At 44.8% G+C, this 13,427-nt stretch overlaps 1 protein-coding gene across 1 annotated transcript in view; it reads left to right on the plus strand.

Moving 5' to 3' along the window:
• The first annotated feature begins 340 nt into the window (after nucleotides 1-340).
• EHD3 (EH domain containing 3) overlaps nucleotides 341-13,427 on the plus strand; it is a 35,667-nt gene continuing 22,580 nt past the window's right edge. The window contains exons 1-2 of the mRNA XM_084832576.1: nucleotides 341-567; nucleotides 8,640-8,816. Of these exons, the coding sequence (XP_084688702.1) occupies nucleotides 341-567; nucleotides 8,640-8,816 (404 nt within the window). The remainder of the gene's footprint in view (nucleotides 568-8,639; nucleotides 8,817-13,427) is intronic.

Consider the following 13,427-nt stretch of genomic DNA (forward strand, 5'->3'; position numbering starts at 1 on the left):
CCACCATTTAGCAGCATGCCTCAAGAAAACATGAAGCCGTTGCTGCACAGCTGCTGGGGACCGTTCCACCCCTGCCGTTTCCTGAGACGTTTTCTTGCTCGCTTGATATGGCAGGCTAGAGGGGCTAGCGAGCAATAAAGTGATTATACCTCTGTCTTTTCCCAAGGAGGAAAGAATACAGCCCATCAGTTCAGCTCTACAACCTGGAAGTTTCCACCAGAGAGCCAGCGAGTTAGGGAGCCAGCGAGCCAGCTGAAGCGCAAGTCATTTTCATTCATTGGCGACCAGGGTCTGCCGGAGAAAATGAACAGGTGGTAATGTTGCTTCCCTGGCTGCAAAAATGTTCAGCTGGTTGGGCAATGATGACAGACGAAGGAAAGACCCTGAAGTCTTTCAGACTGTGAGCGAGGGTCTTAAAAAACTGTACAAAACCAAGCTTCTCCCTCTGGAAGAACACTACAAATTCCATGAGTTTCATTCGCCTGCCTTGGAAAATGCTGATTTTGACAACAAACCTATGGTCCTGCTTGTGGGGCAGTATTCCACTGGGAAGACCACCTTCATAAGGTAATCCCTGATGGGCTCTTTAGATTTGTTGGGCAACAAATAACCACTGGACTGTATTGGTCAAAGGGTATAAATGCATGTGTGAAAATTGTACTTCTATGTGCATATTTCAGGACGGAGTAAAATATTTAGCTCCTAATGGTGTTCTCTTTTTCTGGCTTGTGAGGTTTGAGGATAGAAGGCCTGGCTATTGCTGTTCCCAGTTGTGCTTGCCATTATTGATTGCTTACTCTGTGCCCCACCCCCCAAATGCTTGTTCATAGGTAATGTGCACATGTCAGAAGAGTTTATTAAATACCCTTCTAGTGACATGCACAGTGCAGGAATTAATCCATGCTAGGATGACAGGCTATCAAAATGTTGCCATCACTACTGGAGAATAACTCATGATTCTGTCTCTAGAGAAAACACTTGTTTGTGCTTCTGTGGTCTTCGTGTTGCATATAATCAGGTGCAAAAACATGTGAGATCAGCTGTGGATTACCAGCAAAATATTTCGCTAAACATTTGTTGCTGAACTTAAACTACTGGCAAAGATCATGGGAATCCCACCCCACGCCCCCGCTCAAATTACCTGAAGTTCACCACTGGTATTTATTAAGCTGGTCTAATGTTGACGTAGAAGAGAATTTGAAGTGTTTCTGGAATCAACTTGGGGAAATAGATTCCAGGTACCTTAAGCTGGCTGCTTAGAACTTGGCAGTGGTACTTAGAGACTTGAAATATATTATTGAAATATGTAATAGAAGTAATTGCATGTTCTTCCCTGTTTACCCATTTCCCCTTTCCTCTGTTGTTTTCCTGTTTCTTTTTAGATTGTAAGCCCTTTGGGGGCGGCACCTGTCATACCTGTTCCTTGTAATGTGCCATGTACACAGATGGTGCTATATAAATAAATAAATACTCATAATATTCTTACACACCAGCATCAGGATTATGGGTGCCGGTTTTGCAAATATATGTAAGTGCCCAGCCCTTTGGAGAAATGGTATCCAAAAACAAGGGCTGGTCAAAGTAATCATCATACGTGGTAACTGATCATCATACTTGCTGCACTTGTGTATGATTCTGGCAACTATTAACTTGCCCGTTTTAAATAATATTGACAAGCTCCAGAAACCCAACAGAGGATCGCTAGTAAGAGGCTTATATACCCATGTCACCTTGAAATGGTTCAGACCTAGCTCTCAATGAAGTGCTAAACCTTTGTCAGGGTTGTACCACTTTGCAGGTGGGGGCTCACATGACTGATGTAGTGCAGCCTAGAGATACAGGCTTTACCATTTTAGTAAGTGCTGGACATCAGTCAAGGTTTGACTGCAAAGCTTTCACTGAAGCTAAATTGAATTCAGTTCTAAATTGTTCTTTTGAAGTTTATACCCAGCAGTCTTTCTGCATATGACCAAGGGTACAGTGCCTGCTCCAGGTTTTTGCAGGCCCTTGGCAAGGCCAGGTTGGAGAAGGGTCAATGAGCCCATGTACAGATGATAGAGTATTCAGCTTGTATATGGCACAGAGCTGGGTTCAAATCCTGGTTTAGACATCAGCCCACTCTGCGATATATCACTACCTCTCTCTCCAGATAAACTAGCTGCTTGTTTGTAGACTGAGTATCTGCAAGATTGTGGCAACAGTTGCCTAGTTCTACCTTACTGCGCAAAAGAACTAAACAACCTTCCATCACCAGCATCTGGCATCATGATGCTGGCTAGCATCTATATCATCTCTCTTCTTCCATGTAACCTTGTCAGGCTTGTCCTTCTCTTCATATTATGTACAGTGGTTCTTGGTGTCACTAGAGCTTAGCAACAATCTACTTCAGCCTTCCCCAACCTGGTGTCCTCCAGATGTTTTGGACTGCAACTCCCATGTTTCCTGACTATTGGCCATGCTGACTGGGGCTGATGGGAGTTAATGTCCCAAACATCTGGAGGGCACCAGGTTAGCTGACCTACTTTGTGCCCTGCTATGGAGTAAAACTCTTTTAACTAGGAGTAGTTAATAAAATGTATTGTATGTGGGCCTTGTAATTTTACTTCAGATGGCATTTCGTCCCTGTGTTCTCCTTTCATACCAAACACAATAGCAAAGAGGTAATGGTTCTCTTTAAATCCCTTGAGAATGTTAAGCAGGACTTCAAGGATGGAATTAAAAGAGATCAGAGGCTCCGTCCATGTGTTTATATAAAGCTCTGTACATGCTGAAAGAGAGATGTGGGAGAAGAATGGATGGATTATTGATAGTATTGCATGGAGACCTGACAGATTAAAATATCGTAACGGCTATTAGCGATTATCACCACTCTTAGACCATTGGTTTAAGGTGCATCTTGAAGACCATTGGTTAAAGAATCCCTTCCTCCCTGAAAGTTTGAAGAATGAATCTGCTTTAGATCGGGGTGACGGGTTAAATGAAATTGTCCCTGTCTCACACTGTATCAACAGTCAAAGCTATTGGACAAGGTTGCAGGCAGAGGCATGGCCAGGAACAGCTGGCTCGTTGCAGTATTCCTAGAGGCTTTGGAAGCAAAAAGAAAGGAGGCCTACTGTGTTTAAGGTCAATGAACCAAGACTGAAGTTCAAGTATGCCTGTCTGGTTCCAGGGGAAATCCAACTGTGTTTTCTTTGCTGGCCCAGGGGAGAATCGCTTTGTCAAATGAAGGGTACTCTCTCAACTTAGCTGCTTATACATTTCTACCCTTCCTGTTATGTACTCCTTCTTTCACCTCAGGCTGTCTTATCAGAGTTACAGAGCGTGTACACTGGCTGGAGGAGCTCAACCCTTCGACTTGAAGTTGAATGTTTCCTCCCTCTATTGTTAATTGCATTTCCTTTAAGTAGCTACAATAAGCAGGATCTACACCTAACACAGTAGCAGTCTTGTTTTTTTACATATTGCTTATATGGAGTGAAGAAGGCAGAAAGGGACCGTACGGTGTCATAGTTGACTAATGTACTGCATGCACATTGTCATCACTGCTTAAAATAGCTCTGGCTCAAGTGCAGGGCTGGTGCCAAAGACCGGTGGGCCTTTCGCATAGTGCTGCCAATGGGCCTCCCCGAAGTTGCCCATTGCCAAAGCCCCCTGCCTGTCGCTGAAGCCTCTTGCCTGCCGCCAAAGCCCCCATCCACCCACCCACTACCAAAGCTGCCAACCCATTGCTGCCAAAGCCACTTGCCACTCACCTGCCCATGAACAAGTGCCATTCCAATATGCTGTATAAAGATTTTGCAGCTCCTCCTGGGAAACCGCCCCATATTTGTCCATTATCTGCCCATATAGTTTTAGATGGCTATTAATGCAATGCAGATTAAAACACCCTGCAATTATTGGAGGTTAGGGCCAACATAGAGCAGGTAGACATTGTCCAGTTGGATGCCAGAAGACAGAGGATTTGGTTCACTTTCTTTTGGAGTGCCCATTTATTTATTTCATTTCTATACCACCCAATAGCCAAAGCTCTCTGGGCAGTTCACAAGAATTAAAACCACAAAGCGCAGCATAAAATAATCTAAAATATGAAAGCTTAAAACCACAATATAACAGTACAACAAGAGTAAAACGTAGCAGCAATGTAGAGATTTAAAATACAGATTTAAAACACCAAAACTAAAAGATTAGGAAGCTAAAATGCTAACATACTGGGAGAATAAAAAGGTCTTCACCTGGCGTTGGAAGGAGTACAACGTAGGCGCTAGGCAAACCTCTCTAGGGAGCTCATTCCACAGCTGGGGTGCCACAGCAGAAAAGGCCCTCTTCCTGGTAGCCACCCACTTCACTTCCTTGGCAGGGGCTCACAGAGAAGGACCGCTGAGGATGATCTTAGGGTCCAGGCAGGCACATATGGGAGGAAGCAATCCTTCAGATAACCTGGCCCCAAGCTGTTTAGGGCTTTGAATGTTAATACCAACACTTTGAATCGGGCCTGAGGATTTCAGAATTCGGAATCTTGATTCCTACCTGGTGGTGGTGCCAGGGATTGAACCTGGACCTTCTTCATGATAAGCATGTGCTCTGTCACTGAGCTACTTACCACATGTCAGTCTTCCACTGTTAGTGAATGCATCACGCTTCACTGATAGGCTTTGATAAACCTCACGCTATTGTGGTCTGTTGCTCACAATTTCCTTGTCTCTATTTTTCTTCCTCCTCCCCTGCCAAATATAATGAAATCTTTGTTCTGTTGAAATCTTGTGGAACAATTTGCTCAGTTCTTTGTGGGGAAATGTTGCTTCCCAGGTTTTTGAAGTCATATACCACCTGTTGCATCTGAGAAAACTGGCTCTAGATTTTTCTTTTGTGTCTAAGCTAATGTCCTGTTTTTCTTAAACTCTTAATCAGGACCAAACCATATGTGAGTTCTTCACATTGTTTAGCCTTGTGAGGGTTTTGAAAAAACAAATAACCAGTGTGGGGAGACGGGTTGAGCTGGATCAGAACCATAGCGTGGGAGGCGTTAATCCCCACATTGATCCTGATTGGAATTAGGGGAAAGTTTCACCTGATATTTGCATTGAGAAGGAAGCAGGTGTGGAATGCCCCAGTACTGTTCAGGACCATGGCAGGAGCAAAGGATTATGCTCCCCATGCCAAGGTCATGATTCAGCTCAGTTTCCCTGTGCCAGCTATTTGTTGTATTAAAACAAAAACAAAATCGGCCAAATGTCATAAATAATGTCTAATTGGGTCCATGTCCTGGTTAGCGTGACTGATTCACCCGGTATGCAGCATGCATGTTTTGTGTACTTGAAGAAAACAAGTGTTTTGCTCACATATACACAACCTGGGTGGAAGACATGTATCTCCAAACACTTGGATATGCAGTAGACAAGAGCAAAGGACCCTCTCCTTAGAGGTGATTTAGATATGCAGATTCTTTATTTGTTGATCCATGTACCCTGGTTTAAAACCATGGCAGTAGACATTACTGCACAAGCATGCAAAATTTGTTTTAGTTCGGTTTTGATCAGAATTAACCCTGTTTGCAGCTTCTGGACTGAACACAGACTCAGACACAATCTATGTTCAAAGTCCGTACATTTCTGAGCTTGCAATGTGATTTGCGGACTCAAAACAATGTGTTTGCCAGCATGCGCACATTTGAAAAATGTGCATGAAAAATATGCTTTAATAAATGGGAGAAGAATTCAAAGATGCACACAATTTATGTGTACATTTGGAAAAATATGCACAAAAATATACACGGATTTTCATGTGAAAAGGAAAAAAACAAAGCTCACCATCTGATATGAACTCAAGTCAGAATGAGCTTTGAGATGGAATATGGAGAATGTGAACGAGCTCAAATTTGGCTGATTTACACATCCCTACACACAAGTGGAATCAACCCTTGTACTGACCAACTGTTGCAAATTGTCTCATAATTTAGTGTTTGTCCTTGGTGAATAACTCTTTTAAAATAGTTAGTAAGCATAGCTGTGACAACATCTTATATTGCATCAAGCCAGCATAGTTCTTGGAGCTCATCACCACATTAATATTTTTATATATGCCCCATTAAGGCACTTGGAGGGATGTAGGATCTACATGCAAGCAGAAGGAGTGGGGATGAACATGATAGCTCTGCCCCCACTCCCCTGTTCTTGCTCCTTCCATGTGTAAGGGTGACTGTCTGGAGTGGAGTGCCTTCTCTATCCCTGGAAGCTCTCAGCACAATTTAGAACCCTAATTTTCCATGAGCAACCAGCCTTCAAAGTGCAACCACCACATGGGAGGGAAACAAGAATGATGACAGAGGGGAGGTGGAACTAGTGCACACCTCCACAACCTCACCCTTCCTTGTGTGTAGACCCTACATGCATTTAGAATGACTGAAGACGGTTATGATCTCATGACAAAGAAGTATCCCTAATGAAATCTCTTGCCTTTTCCAGGGCGTCCATCATTCCACAATTTTTATGAGTATTGGCTCTATTTATAGGTACACCAATACTAGCACATATTGTAAAATCCAGATCAGGCCCTCAAAAGTGTCACCATAACTTGGGATGGTGGTTGTGTTTTGCTCATCATGACTAGTGCTGTGCCAATATTTTGGCCAAGGAATTTATGCAGAAGGGAGGGGCGCAAAGAAATCATCATCAATGTTGGGAAAGGAGGGCGGAGAAATTTCAGAGAAATTCTCAGGAGTATAAGGTTAGGCTGGTATACCTACTACACCCTTATCTGGACAGAAACAGCCTAGTTACAGTTATCCATGCTCTGTTAACCTCTCCCCTGGATTACTGCAATGTGTTATACATGGGGCTGTCTTTGAAAACAGTCGGGAAACTTCTGCTAGTCCAAAATAGGACAGCAAGATTGTTACCGGGAACTGGCCAACAAGATCACATTACACCAGTACTTTTCCAGTTGCGTGGCTGCCAGTCCATTTCTGGGCCCAATTCAAAATGCTGGTATTAACATAATGGCTTGGGGCCAGGTTATCTGAAGGATCGCCTCCTCCCATATGTGCCTGCCTAGACTTTAAGATCATCCTCAGCAGTACTTCTCCGTGAGCCCCTGCCAAATGAAGTGAGGTAGGTGGCTACCAGGAAGAGGGCCTTTTCTGCTTTGGCACCCCGGCTGTGAGGTTCACTTGGCACCCACGTTGTACTCCTTCCAACACCAGGTGAAGACCTTTTTATTCTCTCAGTATTTTAGCATTTTAGCTTCCTAGTCTTTTAGCTTTGGTGTTTTAAATCTGTATTTTAAATCTCTGCATTGCTACTACATTTTACTCTTGTTGTACTGTTATATTGTGGTTTTAAGCTTTCATATTTTAGATTGTTTTATGCTGCGTTTTGTGATTTTAATTTTTGTGAACTGCCCAGAGTAGGGGTGTACGAACCCCACCTACCTGGCTCCACTGGGGGTCCGCGGGGGGGAGGTGATCCAGTCCTCCCCCCCCTGGGATCCTCCCTGACCGGCTCCGCTCCGCGGCGAGTACATGGGGCCGCTGGCCGGGGCCCGCGGCTCCAGACTTCTAGCCACAGCCAGTCTTCGGACACAAATGGCGCCCGGCGTAGCAGACGCCATTTGCATCCCTTTGCCTTACCGTGATAGGCTACGTAAAGATTTACGTAGCCTATCATGGTAAGGCAAAGGGACGCAAATGGCATCCGCTACGCCAGACGCCATTTGCGTCCATCGACCACCGCGGATGGACCCGGCCGGTCCCGGACCCAGCGGTGCCAGGTAGGATCCGGCCGGGTTGGACTTCACGGGGTGGCGGGGTAAGGTGGTCCGTTCCACCATGGACTCTGGGGGGGCAGATCCCAAGAATCCGGGCCCCCTGGAGTCCATGGCGGAATTCTCCGCCATCCCTAGCCCAGAGAACTTTGGCTATTGGGTGGTATAGAAATTAAATAAACAAACAATCAAACAAACAAATAAATAAATAAGGGTTTGGCATGGAGCTTACCTTATTAATGTTACGAGGTGGTGAAGGTGTATGTGTGTGTCCCTCTTTAACTTTTTTTTTTTTTTTTGAAGAGAGAGAGAGATCCTTGCATGACTCACCACAGCCTCACAGGATGCCCACACTTACTGGACTATGGGCATCCCTGAGAATTTCTGCCAAAGACGCAGAAAATCACTGCCCCTTTCAAGGGGGGGGGGGACAGGAGAGAAGAGTTCCACAAACTGAGAAGGTCCCTGGATGTGTAAGAGTTGGCTGTAGGATGGTCATGTGTCCAATTCCCTAATTTTCCCTCTTACCACTCTCATCAAACTTCCTTCTTGCTTATGGACGAATGGGATGGATGTATCTGTCAGTTTTGCTGTCTCTGCATTCAGACTTTTAAAATCCGAAGTTCTTTCCATCCTGTACATGAAGATATTTGCACATTTTGGAAGATCTTATTTCAAAAATGAACCAAATGAAATTCTCACCTATCCCCATTAATATCACAAATCCAGTCCTTTCTCCAAGTTCCTACAACACTGTTTGTTGAAGGAAAGGGTGGTCCCATGGTACCAGAGTCACAACTGCTTACATGCCTCTGGGCATGCAATATCTCTACAGTTATGCTAAACCTATGACCCATCTTACGCTTCAAGTTTGTTCTTAGGTACCTTCTCGAACAAGATTTCCCTGGGATGCGGATTGGGCCGGAGCCCACGACAGACTCCTTCATTGCCGTGATGCGGGGGGATATGGAGGGCATCATCCCTGGAAATGCACTGGTAGTGGATCCCAAAAAGCCTTTCAGGAAACTTAACGCCTTTGGCAATGCCTTCTTGAACAGGTCAGTATGGAGTTATCTCATACCAAGCTGCTTGCAAAGCAACTGAAAGATCAGTTCCTTGGGCTTGAACCAGGTCTGGGCTTAGTGGAAGCTGTATTGCAAAAACCAAATTATGTGGTAGTTTTTACCTAATATAGGGTCAAAACAGACATTACTTGTTGAAAGGCATAGCTAGCAGCTACATCTTTTTTTTTCATTTTTATTCTAGAGTAGGCACAGGTGGGCTGATCTGGATTGGGACTCTATCATGGGGGTTAGGGAAGTTTTAACCCTCCCTCCCTCCCTCCACTATGGGCCCAATCCAGATCAGAGGTCCTCCTCCTGTAATTTCTATTGCAAAATCTCTTAGTATAGATTTGGTGGGCGGAAGCATTATATCAGGGGACAAGAATGAGTTCTGCAGGTAGGGTCCATTTTTCTGTCACAGCTGCATATAACCTAATAAAATGCCTGGGAAAAGGAGGCGTTGCTGATTGTTTGCAATAACCAATTAACATTGTTTCATTGGCAATTTGCTGTCTTTTTCACCAGTAAAACTGAAACATAGCTTTTCCCAGCTGGGTTTTACCGGGTCATATATATGAGCATACAATTCCAGAGGTGGAAAAATAAAATGCATAGAATAAAGGTGGTTGAGAAACTGAATTTCTTACTGGGAGTTGGACTTCCAAATTACCTAATCTTGTTTCTTAGGTGGAACTAATGCACTAGGAATCCTCCATTGTTCAGCATTTTATTTCTGAATTTGGTCCAAAACAGTTTGCCACAGCTTCCAGCTCATTTGCATCTTATTTATTTATTTATTTGTTTGTTTGTTATATTTGTTATACCACCCAGTAGCTGAATCTCTCTAGGCTTCAAAGCTCAATAGCTAAAGCTCTTTTTCCTCCTCTATGCCACTGATGGGCACACATGCATTAATGAATCCTGCAGATAAGCAGTGTTGACGTCATTATAAGCATGGCTGGTAAAATACTACACAAGGCTCTTAATGTAGTCATTGCATCAAAGATTGCTTGTTTGTGGTGTATGTTATCAATTCATATGCATGCATTAAAGTGGAAGCGGGAAGGGAGAAGATGCATTGGAGCTGAAAGCAGTAATGAATTGCATGAACCGTTTCTGGAATTAATTTTAAAACCCTCGTAGTTAAACTGGAATACAAGAGAAGTGGGACACGGGGCAGAGCAAACAAAAGAAACAATAAAGGAAAAGAATAAGGAAAATTCCTCATGATTGCTTAGTCCAGTCCTTTGAGACATCCACAAGCCATACACACATGGACTGTAGTTCTGTCTATGGCAGGGTTGGCCATCCAGGATCCCCCAGATGGCCACACCCCCTTACACTGTCCCCTTCCCTCCATCCATTTATAATTTGGTGGCTTCCTGACTTTTGCACTTTCCCCCATTCTAAAAGGTTGAAATGCCTCCCCTAAGGCTTAGTTACTGACAATAAGAACTTTAAGCTACATTATGCTTGGGGGGGAGGTTCATTTTTGAAGCCCACATTTTTTGCCTTTGGCCCGACCCCCTTTGCCCTTGTTCCTGCCCATTACTGAAATGCAGTCCCTGCAACCTTCTCCAAAACTGAATTTGGCCCTTGGGCTGAAAGAGGTTCCCACCCGTGGTCTATGCAGTACAAACTAGAGTATGCCCAATGGTGCTGGCAGGTGTACCACAGAGAACAGTTTAATGAGCAAATAGCTGTAAAAATAATTCCTGCAGTTGAGAAAAACTGCATGCTTTGAGGGGAGGCAAAACTAGCGAGGACAAACCCTTCCTGGCCCCAAATATATCCTAACAGCCATGTGATGCTTAAATCTAGAAATCCCACTGATGAAATGGATCCACTCTGCCTGGGCTACCATCCAACCAATACCTTGTAGGGAACAAGCATACATTTCGAAGTGGGCTGTTTTGCCCTAGGGATGTTGGAGAATTCCACCACAGACCCCAATGAGGCCGTCCACTACGCCATTTGCGTCCCTGTTTTTCCACGCAATAGGCTGTGCAAATATCTACATAAATATAATTTGCATAGCCTATCACGTGAAAACAGGGACGCAAATGGCGTAGTGGATGCCATTTGCATCCGGACTTAGCACAGCGATACGGCGCGGCAATGGCGGCCAGCCGTATCGCCAGCAATGCGGAGCTGGCAGCCGGCTCCACAGGATCACCACAGAGTGGAGCTGGCCCGGACAGATTCCAGGGGGAGGGACAGATCGCCTCCCCCCCCGCGGACCCCTCCACCCAGAATGGGGTAAGTGATCTGCCCACCCCTATTTTGCCCTCAAGAGAAGTGGCGGCTGGAGGCCGGGCATTGCTCCCTGGTGCCAGCAGTGTGAACGACAACAATGCAGGGAACCATGTTCAAACTAAAACTGCAGGAACATTTTGAAGGAGCACAAAGTTCTGCACATGCCCACAAAAGAAAATTGTGCAGAACTTCTTTCCCTACACCTAGCTCAGTTAATCTTTGCTGAGAGAGTGGTTTAAGCTGCATCTTGTGAGTCATGACCAACATACTCCAGTGATATGTACTAGGGCAAGAAGGAGGAATCCATTGGCCGGGGATGGATCTGGGATGCCTTAACATGGGATTTCTAGTTCTGAAATGCACCGTATGCAGAACAAGAAGCCAGACTGGTAATGGTGCAAATGCCATCTCACTGTGCTCTGTTGCTTTCAGTGCTGAGCTGAACCATTCAGCCTTTCTCATCACATTCAGGAGGGTGCGTGCGTGTGTGTGTGTGCGTGTGTGTGTGTGAAGACTGCCTGAAATTGCTTGGAGTGGCAGCTTAGCTTTTTAGGGCGCAATCCTATTCAGATAGGCAACTGCCTCCGAACTCGGAGGTGATTGCTTATCCAAAGCAGGGCAGGAGAAGCACAGAGGGGATTGTTCCCTCCACTCTTCTCCTGCCCTGCATTTGCAGCTAGACAGCCGATTGTGGCTGTCTAGCTGCGGGAGGGCTGAGTGGGGGAGGAGGCCGCTGTACAACACATTAGATGTGTCGTACAGGCATTTCTGCCCTCCCCGCCCTGGGCCGCCCCTTTTCGGCCACTCCATGCTCCTCTTTTGAGCGCGGAGGACGGGGCTGTTCCGCACTGCTTCGGAGGCAGTGCAGAAGTGAGGGGAGGTCAGTTCTCCGGAAACCAACTTTGGAGTGCGGGCTCTGAGGTCGGTTCCTCGAAAACCAGATATCCTATGGCTGTCTAGCCACCGTCTAGCAGCCATAGGATTGCTCCCTCAGTTTTCTTCAAGAATAAAGCACACACACCAACAACGAATATTACACTCCCCACTTGAAAATGATATAACTTTCACTCCCCACCCCCCCAAAGTCCCCTATATCCCCCTCCCACACCTTTTTGGAGGACAAATAGTCTTGTGAAGGGCTGTGTGTATGTAGTGGGGGGAAGAAATTACGCTCATCCCAAATTGCTTTAGGGCACAATGCTATGCATATTTAAATAGAAAAAAATGGGAAATGTAGGCCTTTTTTTGTCTAAATGTGCATAGGATTCTACCCTAACAGGCTCCCTGTCACACACATATTTAGCAGTTCCTTCCTCCAGAAATCCCAACTTTGTTCTTGTTAGCTCTGATTTTTTAAAAAAAATTTAATCATGATACTAAATTTATTGTTGATTTTAGCAACAATATATTTGGGAGTTTATTCTCATCAGTCTGGATATTTAGCCCTGTGGTACTGTGCTATAGCATCTTCAAAACAAAACAAAATCTCCCCAATCATGAGTGCTAGAAACTTTAAACAAACTTAAAAGTTGTGATCCCCACTTCAAATGAGGGCCATCAGCCATGGGAAAATAACTGCCAGACTTCTCTTTGCTTTCTCCCTTCTGTTGAGGAACTTTCACTAGACAGTGATGGCACAGAACGATTTCATTTCTAGCATTATTAAAGCCTTATGTTTATAAGCCTATAACGGCTCCGGTCCAGGTTATCTGAAAGACTGTATCCTCCCTTATGAACCTGCCAGTGTCCTGAGATCTGGGGAGGCCCTTCTCTCAGTCCCATCACTGTCACTGGCACGTTTGGTGGAAACCCGGGAGAAGGCTTCTCAGTGGCTGCCCAACGGCTGTGGAACACCCTTCCCAGGGAGGCTAGGATGGCTCCCTCCTTGATGTGTTTCTGGAGGCAGGCTAAAAATTCTTCCAGCAGGCCTTTGGGACATAGTTGAAACCTGGCGGTAAGCTGCTAAAATGCTGTTTCAAAATGCTGTTTTAATGTTTTAGTATAATTTTAATTGTGTTGTTGTTTAATTTATATTTTAACTTTTGTATATTTTCATATATTTTAATTGTATATGTTTTAATTTTCGTAAGCCGCCTTGTGTCCCAGTACTGGGAAAAAGGTGGGATATAAATTATGTTGATGATGATGGTGATGATGTTAGCAGTAGATGATGGTGGTGGTGATGATTGATGATGATTGTTATTATTATTATTTAGCGGTGGATAATGTTAGCCCTTCATGGATCACTGCCTTGTTGTGGCGAAGGGGCTTGCGTAACTCAGTGAAGCCATAAGCTATGCCGTGCAGGGCCACCCAAGACGGACAGGTCATGGCAGAGAGTTCTGACAA

Source organism: Heloderma suspectum, chromosome 1 (genome assembly GCF_057233095.1).
Source record: "Heloderma suspectum isolate Gila_16-S chromosome 1, 16-S_ref, whole genome shotgun sequence".
Lineage (NCBI taxonomy): Eukaryota > Metazoa > Chordata > Lepidosauria > Squamata > Helodermatidae > Heloderma > Heloderma suspectum.